The sequence below is a fragment of the Temnothorax longispinosus genome, chromosome 7 (assembly GCF_030848805.1).
Source record: "Temnothorax longispinosus isolate EJ_2023e chromosome 7, Tlon_JGU_v1, whole genome shotgun sequence".
NCBI lineage: Eukaryota > Metazoa > Arthropoda > Insecta > Hymenoptera > Formicidae > Temnothorax > Temnothorax longispinosus.
This window is the reverse complement of record NC_092364.1, coordinates 1419681-1426974: the sequence shown is the minus strand read 5'-3', so window position 1 is coordinate 1426974 and position 7294 is coordinate 1419681. Positions and strand designations below refer to the sequence as shown.

Genomic DNA, 7294 nt, shown 5'->3' with positions numbered 1-7294 from the left:
CTTGAAACCATCCACTCGCCTATCCGTCGTGTCTTTCGCTTTATTTCGACGAGGAGAGGGAAAGGAGAGATTGCAACTACGCGTGACTATGATTGCACCGACAAGAAGTGCAAGAAGAAGCGTCAATGGTACACGACCTCGTTTCATAACTTTTGTTTCCTCGCCTTTCGCGAGACATTCACAAATTCATTTCCGTGACATCATTATATTTATATATTCCTATACTATATTCCACACATTTCTATATTATACTTCTAATTTTTTGCTTATAAAAGTATAAAAAACTTGTTTGTCAAGGGTGTTGTAACAGACCACAATGTGACTTTGTTAACGTCAAAGGAACTACAAAGTAAGTATGAATAATTTTTCCTTGTCAGAATAAAAAAATTTGGCATGCGGTATATCTTAACAATCATAATCTAGTATGCCTGCGGTGAGAGATTAAAAGCCTCAATGACTCATTTTATTTGTCACACTTTTAATTCGAATGTGTATCCCTTACATGTATACAAATTTATGACATAAAAATTTTAGCGGGTATAAAGTACTATTACATTACATTCGGAATTTGTGGTAATGGATGAGGAGCTCTAAATATAAATATAAAACATAGATGCTTTAATATTAGCTTTCTAATACGCATGATAATCCATACTCTGACGTAAAGTCATACATTCGACCTCATCAATTTTCAAAGTATTCGTCTTCACGTTAATGTTTTCCTCGAGTTGAATCTGCGTTTTGAGTAAGAAACGTAGCGACGCCTCTGCCTGCAACATATATATCTCGACAATCTCGTAATAATAAAAGATTACTGTTTGCGCAAAGTTTATCAAATTAGTGTTGCAAATGTTGGAATTGTACAGTTAAGATTCTCTACAGCAAGACACGAAACGGATGTCACAAACCTCGCAGAGCATTCGTTGGAGGTTTGCCGCGACATTCCGCAATTCGTGTATCTCCTTCACGAGATTGGCTTCGACCAAGTCCTGGGTGAGTTCGATTCCTGGACGTTGACATCGATGACCTAGCCTTGTATGAGCCAGAGCCATGTAACCTTCTTTATCAGCCATTGACTTTTTTATGTGCGTGATATTGCTTGTCATGACGATAATCTGTTTTATTACCTACAAAGAAAATTGCAATAAAATTTTAAGACAATAAGTAATAGCAAAACTTTTGAGTTAAGGTAATAAAACGCTTAAAATGTTATTTATTTTTGTTATTAAATATTAGTAATAGATTTATCTGTGAGATTTTTGTGGAAATCAGTTTTCTTTTTTTTTTACACACCTCCGAATGCTGAAGTTCCAATTTGGTTTTTGCTTCTCTGGTCTGTTCGATACGCTGCCTGAGAGCTTTGTTTGTGACATCCTTCTGTCTAGCCAAGTCATCGATTGTTTGCTTAATTATCGTATCGATGTAACAGCGCAATTGCTTTGCCTTATTCACTTCTTTATTCGCATCGATAACATTGCTATTCGTTTGTAGTTCCCATTCATTTAACTCTACTACCCTGCGTTTAACAGTCCCTTTGTACGTGACTTCAATATTCTTGAATATTTCATGCAATTAAGATTATATGCTATATTATAGATACATATAATTGAGAGACACTTGCTAAGTTAATCTTGCACAAACCTCTTACTTTTTTTTTTATATTTTCCTATACCATTATTATTGTCAAACACAAACAACGACATACAAAAGCTTAATTTATTGCAGTGCACATAAAGCGAAAAAAACGTTTAATTATATCTGACATCATAACACAATATAGGCGCGGCTAAAGGTTAAGTGTTTTAAATTGTATTCCGATGATAATGTATGTAAATCATATGCAATACTTAGAGATACTCCCTCACAATATTACGCACGATTGGTCGAGGCGTGAAGTATCGTGGTGGACACTCAGATTGAAATCGGTCTCCTTAAAAGTCACGTTACGACGATCGATACGTAAATTGCTCTCCTTATTTACGAGATCCTGATCGATGTGATACAGCGTGGCTTTCAATTTACGAATTTGCTCGCGAGTCTCCTTCAAGACTCGGCCCAACAGACTCTCCGCACCTTGTATCACCTCGCGCTCCTTCAACAGGCTCCTCTCGACGTCGTCGTGAACCAAGTCGATACCCAGTCTACGTTCCCTGTCATTTTCAGAAAATTAATTTTAGGAGAAACCGGACTTTGCTCGACAAATTACTCAAAGTCCAGCAAAGAAATCGTAATATTATATAATCACCTGGCAACGAGACATTTTTCGCAAATCGCGAGAGCGTTTCTTTTCACGGACTTCAGCACGTCCGTAATTCGTTCTCTGTATACGGACAGCGCATCGATTTCCAGGACACCGTCCTTCCTTATTCGCAGCAATTCCCCCTTACGAAATTCGATGTCATTGAGCTTTTCTAGCAATCGATGATCCGTCTCCTCCTTATTAGCTTTTACGATTTCCTTGGCTGATTCGCACGCAAGTGTCGCCTCGGCTAAGAGCCGATCCGATAATTCCCTTTGCGCCTCGGAACATCGATATCTGAATTCGTCGAATTTACAGTCATATATCGAATAAAAAAAAAGAAAAAAAACGAGGTCGGACTCTGACGTGTGCACGCGATTTTCTGATAAAAACTCATTTGCCTTATCTATAATTTATACATTTCCGGAATAGAGCACTATTTCCAATCTCAAACGGACGCAACTTGGCGAGTTTTGTACGGAGAACCTCTGGCAATTTTAGCTGGATTTTTCGTAATTTCGCGTAATGTCGCACGCATGACTTACTGGTATACCTGAACTGATTGTCGAGATGCCACTCGTCCAGCGTAAACCTCGAGGTAAACCTGGTGGGAAGAAACGGCACGTGATTTACGTCCGTTTCGGTCTTCGCCATACCGCAACGCGCGATTTTGCTCGGAGCGAAAAAGAAAACGGTCCGCAAATTAAATGAGAAATATTTTGATGAAAAATGATTCACGAAGACCACCTTTCCAACATTGTTTGCTCGTTCCTAGGGAAACGATTCTTCTTGCTATCGAATTCCACTCGACAGGATAATGCGAACGTAACGGTATAATTTATCGTCGAGAATGCATACTTTTAAAGTTATATTGTCAAAAGCATTATAAAACAACGAGTAACTTCTTGTTGTTTTATTTTAATTAAATTTCATACAGCAAAGTGAGATAAAATTCTTGATATGTAAAGAAAGGATCGGAGGATATATATTAGATGCTTTCCATTTAATACATCAAAACTCAGATAAATCTCACTTCTGTCTTTCTTCAACATTCATGTTAAAGAAAGACAGAAGTAAGATTTATCTGAGCTTTGATGTAAATGGAAAGCACCTATTATATTTCACTTTTATATTCATGATAACGTATATGACATTTTGTTCTCTTTTATTTTACGTGAAATTATTACAAAAAATGTTTTTTTATTTCTCAACTTTCAAATTTATTACGAAAAATGAGGAATTTCTCGCTAAAGATTATTCGAGCGTTATTCTTACATTGCAGTAATAAATTAATAATTTAGTTTCCTCTTTACCCAAAACCGATAATATCGATAACATATTCTGATATTATCAATGTTCCGACTAAATGAGGGCGCTCTCACATTTGTATTCATATGTAGTCGTCTTCTTATTTACTTGCCGACCTTGTGATACATTTACTTGTGTCCTAACAAAATATTATAAGGTTAGGTTACTGTATTCAATCAAAATTATGAAAAAAATGGAACGGAATGTTTCTCGAGATACATAAAATATGTGAGTTTTAAAAAGATTTCTATCGGGGAGTACGCGTATTTATCGCACATTTTTTTCATTCTTTCATCAAGAATATTCGTTTGATTGTAAAACATCAGTTAACTTTTTTCAAAAAAGTATGAAACAATTCTTTTTAAATTAAAAAGTGACACTGAATATCGATTATTTCGATTATTATAAGTATGGCTTCGCAATTAAATACTTTCATCTTAAACTTTATTATAAATAGAACTTGAATTTATAACACTTTACTTGCTAATAAAGAAATGTTTATATTCAAACTTCTTAACATCAGATACAAAAATTTACAGATCGATTCCTGCATGTATCTCCTCGTTGCGTGGATACCATGCCTCTTGACTTGACCAAGCTCAAAAGAAGGCCATCAGAAGTTTCGGAACGACCCAAGAAAAAGATAGACAGATTCGATGGATTGTCGGAAGAGGAAGTGCAAAAATTATACACGTTGGAGGATTATCTGGAGATGAATCTGGATATAGTGTTTGTCGGAATCAATCCGAGTTTAACGGCGGCGCATCGTGGTAGATATTATGCAGGTCCCGGTAATCACTTCTACAAGCTTCTACACGAGTCTGGCCTAACACCAAGACTTGTCAGCTTCGAAGAAGATTACAAACTCTTGCAATACAGTATCGGCTTGACAAATATCGTAGCACGTCCCACTAGATCTGCCGTAGAACTCAAGCGAGCAGAACTCAAGGAAGGTGCCAAAGTGGTGGAAGAGAAATTAAGATTATACAAACCCAGAATTGCGGTGTTCAACGGTAAATGCATCTACGAAGTATTCGCTAACATCACATTTGCTACTAAATCCAAACTTTATTTTGGGTTACAACCGGAGCGCATTGGCGACACCGCAATCTGGGTGACACCGTCGAGCAGCGCACGATGTGCAAATTTTCCCAGAATGGTGGACAAGCTGCATTTTCACACGGCATTAAACAAGTATCTGCATTTTTTGAAAGGCGAAATTACCAACGTCAACGTGAAGGAATTCTGCTTTGAGGGAAGCAAGCAAGTTATACCCAGCACTTCCAAAATGTGGCGGCGCAAAAACATCTCTACTTTTCTGCATGGAGGTAGAGTCGTTAACAAGAACACGCTTGATCTGGATGCATCGGAGGAAGATATTGCTCCAATTCATACAGCAGAATTTCTAGTAGAAAAATTTAATCACGAAAAAGATGATGAAGATGAGAATACGCTTCTCAATAATAAAGAAATGTACAGTCAAGAAATTGAGAGTCGAGTATCGTTCAACGAAACTGTTGAAAAAACTGAGAAAAATGCGAAAGAAACGGAAAAGTTTGTAGATTCTGATGTTAGTGATGAAATGATTGTTAATAGGCCAGAAACTGAAGAAATCTCTGATATTAATAGAAAAGAAAAAAGAAGTCGCACTATTGTAATTAACAGTACCTTAAACCACGAAAATAATGCAGTCAATTTGGCAATTAATAATGAAAAACGTACATCTTCAAGAATTACTCGCAAAAGTCTAGAAATTCATAAGTTAAAAAATTGCAACAGAAATGACACAGATTTTATAAGCTTGATCAAGCAAAAATTATCTCAGAAAAATAGCAACGATGAGGATATTGTTGCCACCACGAGATCAAAATCTAATTCTAAAAGAAATAAAAGAAATATTAACGATAATGATGAGCATTAATATGTGATTTAGAGTCTCAAAGATTTATATTTTAATAGCATGTACGTATATCTAATTTTTTTATAACTCAAAGTTTTATTACCAACATATTGATTATTTATAGAAATACAAAATGTAACAAGTTAAATTCAGAAATCTCACGATGAACTATTTGTTAATTTTTTTTATTTTTGCCTATTACTTTCTACATAATATTTGCATAACAATTGAATACACAACAAATGTTAAATTGATTAAAAAATAATATTTATTTATTTTATAAAGAATGCGTTTTATTTTTCTCGTATTTCCAAGATTCGTTACATTAATTCATTCAATGAGCAAAAAAATGGTGCGAATTATTACATTCAAGAATTAAACAAGTTTTATAAATCTACAATTTTCTCGGTTCTAACATGATGCGAAACATGTTCGTCCAAGTATCAAAACTTTTTTATGTATGTATGAATCGTTCTTCCTACATTCATTACTCCTTAGAATAAACTTATTTAAACATTATATTTACACTTAAAAGTAATTACTTCAGTCACATATAAATAATCAATGAGATACAGGTTGAACACTTGCACGTGTATGGCCATTCATACACAGCCTCTCATATTCCATAATTTCACCGACCAAATCCACCGTCAGAGACAGGCGTTACTTTCTGTTGTATTATTTTACCATAACCACCTCGTCCGCTATCAAAGTCTGATCGATATTCATCTCTCACCTAGAAAATAAAATAATATCACATAACATCTCATACCTTGTGCCTAAATTAATGAGATATTAATTAAAATGTTAAAGGATAATTACTTGTCCTCCAGTCTTGCCACGACCGTACTGTCTACCTTCGATAAAGCCAGCATCCCAGTCGGTCCTGATTATTCTATCGTCTAAACGAGTACCATTTACGTATCTCATACAATTCTCAGCGTCGCCTCTTAGATAATATTCAACGAAGCAGAAGCCGCACGGTGTTTTCTTGTATTTATCAAGGCCCATAATGATACGCCTGATGTCGCCACATTTGGAAAACAATTCGTATATCTGTTCTTCGGTGGTATAAAAAGATAAGTTGCCCACGTACAAAGTAGTGGAATTCCTTAAAAGTCTGTCCTGCTCGGCTCTCGTACCCTACATGCGGATGAAAAGGAACGGTTATTCATAAAGTTAAAAACTGCACACATCAGAAACACATACAATTGCATGTAACTACACTGATTCCAATCCTTTCAAGTGTTGACTATGACAATACATAATTACAATAATTAGAATTTAAAATTCCAATCTGCGCAAAAATGTAATAAAAGAATCAAATGTAATGAAAATAAGATTGAAATTATTCACTAGATAGTTTAAGGTTAACTGTAAAAAAAAGAACCTTAAAATGTTGATCACGGTAGGAGCTTAATTCAACTGACGGCGAAGTATTTGTACTTAGTTTGACCGACATTTTCCAATGCTAATTAGTTTAATTTCGCACTAGTAGGAGTCAATATCTGTCACAATATTAACGCATCTGTAGAAAGAGCTGAAAAAAGCGAGAGTCAACGAGAACAAGAGAGCGATCCCAGAAACCGAATTTACCGAATTGAAAGTATTGAAACTCAAGGGCAGGGTCTTCCGAAAATACCAAATAACGATACCAATAAAAGAAAAATTAATTACCAGATTTGATCCCCCCGCCCCCCGCCGTGCACGCAACAAGAGACTTTTGCAACATCTTCTCCGATGAGTTTCGGAACGCGCCGAAATCCCAGTGACCAATCGACGTTTAGCTTTTGGAAAATGTGATAGACGGCGATAGACGATTGGTTCTTGGCAGCCATTTTGACTAC

General features: G+C 35.7%; 3 protein-coding genes across 4 annotated transcripts; 1 reads left to right on the top strand and 2 right to left on the bottom strand.

The window, feature by feature from the left end:
- Window positions 1-434: 434 nt before the first annotated feature.
- Tektin-c (Tektin C) lies at window positions 435-3004 on the bottom strand. The gene is made up of 6 exons (XM_071782990.1): window positions 2793-3004; window positions 2246-2536; window positions 1878-2150; window positions 1294-1516; window positions 909-1127; window positions 435-770 (listed from the first exon to the last, which is right to left on the bottom strand). The coding sequence occupies exons 1-6, from the start codon at window positions 2891-2893 to the stop codon at window positions 633-635; spliced, it is 1245 nt and encodes a 414-aa protein (XP_071639091.1). The 5' UTR covers window positions 2894-3004; the 3' UTR covers window positions 435-632.
- A 613-nt stretch (window positions 3005-3617) lies between these two features.
- On the top strand, window positions 3618-5549 carry LOC139815997 (uncharacterized). Of its 2 annotated transcripts, none has more exons than XM_071783283.1 (2): window positions 3618-3775; window positions 4087-5549. In XM_071783283.1, the coding sequence occupies exons 1-2, from the start codon at window positions 3751-3753 to the stop codon at window positions 5466-5468; spliced, it is 1407 nt and encodes a 468-aa protein (XP_071639384.1). In that variant the 5' UTR covers window positions 3618-3750; the 3' UTR covers window positions 5469-5549. The 2 variants fall into 2 exon arrangements, with proteins under 2 accessions (XP_071639384.1, XP_071639385.1); XM_071783284.1 differs by having other exon boundaries at window positions 3654-3704.
- A 143-nt stretch (window positions 5550-5692) lies between these two features.
- Window positions 5693-7059, bottom strand: Cbp20 (cap binding protein 20). The gene is made up of 3 exons (XM_071783285.1): window positions 6838-7059; window positions 6270-6590; window positions 5693-6183 (listed from the first exon to the last, which is right to left on the bottom strand). The coding sequence occupies exons 1-3, from the start codon at window positions 6907-6909 to the stop codon at window positions 6079-6081; spliced, it is 498 nt and encodes a 165-aa protein (XP_071639386.1). The 5' UTR covers window positions 6910-7059; the 3' UTR covers window positions 5693-6078.
- Window positions 7060-7294: the final 235 nt, after the last annotated feature.

What these genes read in the sequence shown, in the direction of transcription:
- Tektin-c (XM_071782990.1), bottom strand. Translation starts at nt 2,893, where the DNA reads ATGGCGAAGACCGAAACGGACGTAAATCACGTGCCGTTTCTTCCCACC. An exon ending in GAAAAATGTCTCGTTGCCAG is followed by an intron (nt 2,151 to 2,245) that starts GTGATTATATAA and finishes TGAAAATGACAG; the next exon opens with GGAACGTAGACTGGGTATCG. An exon ending in ACTTCACGCCTCGACCAATC is followed by an intron (nt 1,517 to 1,877) that starts GTGCGTAATATT and finishes TGTTAAACGCAG; the next exon opens with GGTAGTAGAGTTAAATGAAT.
- LOC139815997 (XM_071783283.1), top strand. Translation starts at nt 3,751, where the DNA reads ATGTTTCTCGAGATACATAAAATAT. An exon ending in TCTCGAGATACATAAAATAT is followed by an intron (nt 3,776 to 4,086) that starts GTGAGTTTTAAA and finishes AAAAATTTACAG; the next exon opens with ATCGATTCCTGCATGTATCT.
- Cbp20 (XM_071783285.1), bottom strand. Translation starts at nt 6,909, where the DNA reads ATGTCGGTCAAACTAAGTACAAATACTTCGCCGTCAGTTGAATTAAGC. An exon ending in ACCGTGATCAACATTTTAAG is followed by an intron (nt 6,591 to 6,837) that starts GTTCTTTTTTTT and finishes ATCCGCATGTAG; the next exon opens with GGTACGAGAGCCGAGCAGGA. An exon ending in GTGGCAAGACTGGAGGACAA is followed by an intron (nt 6,184 to 6,269) that starts GTAATTATCCTT and finishes TTTATTTTCTAG; the next exon opens with GTGAGAGATGAATATCGATC.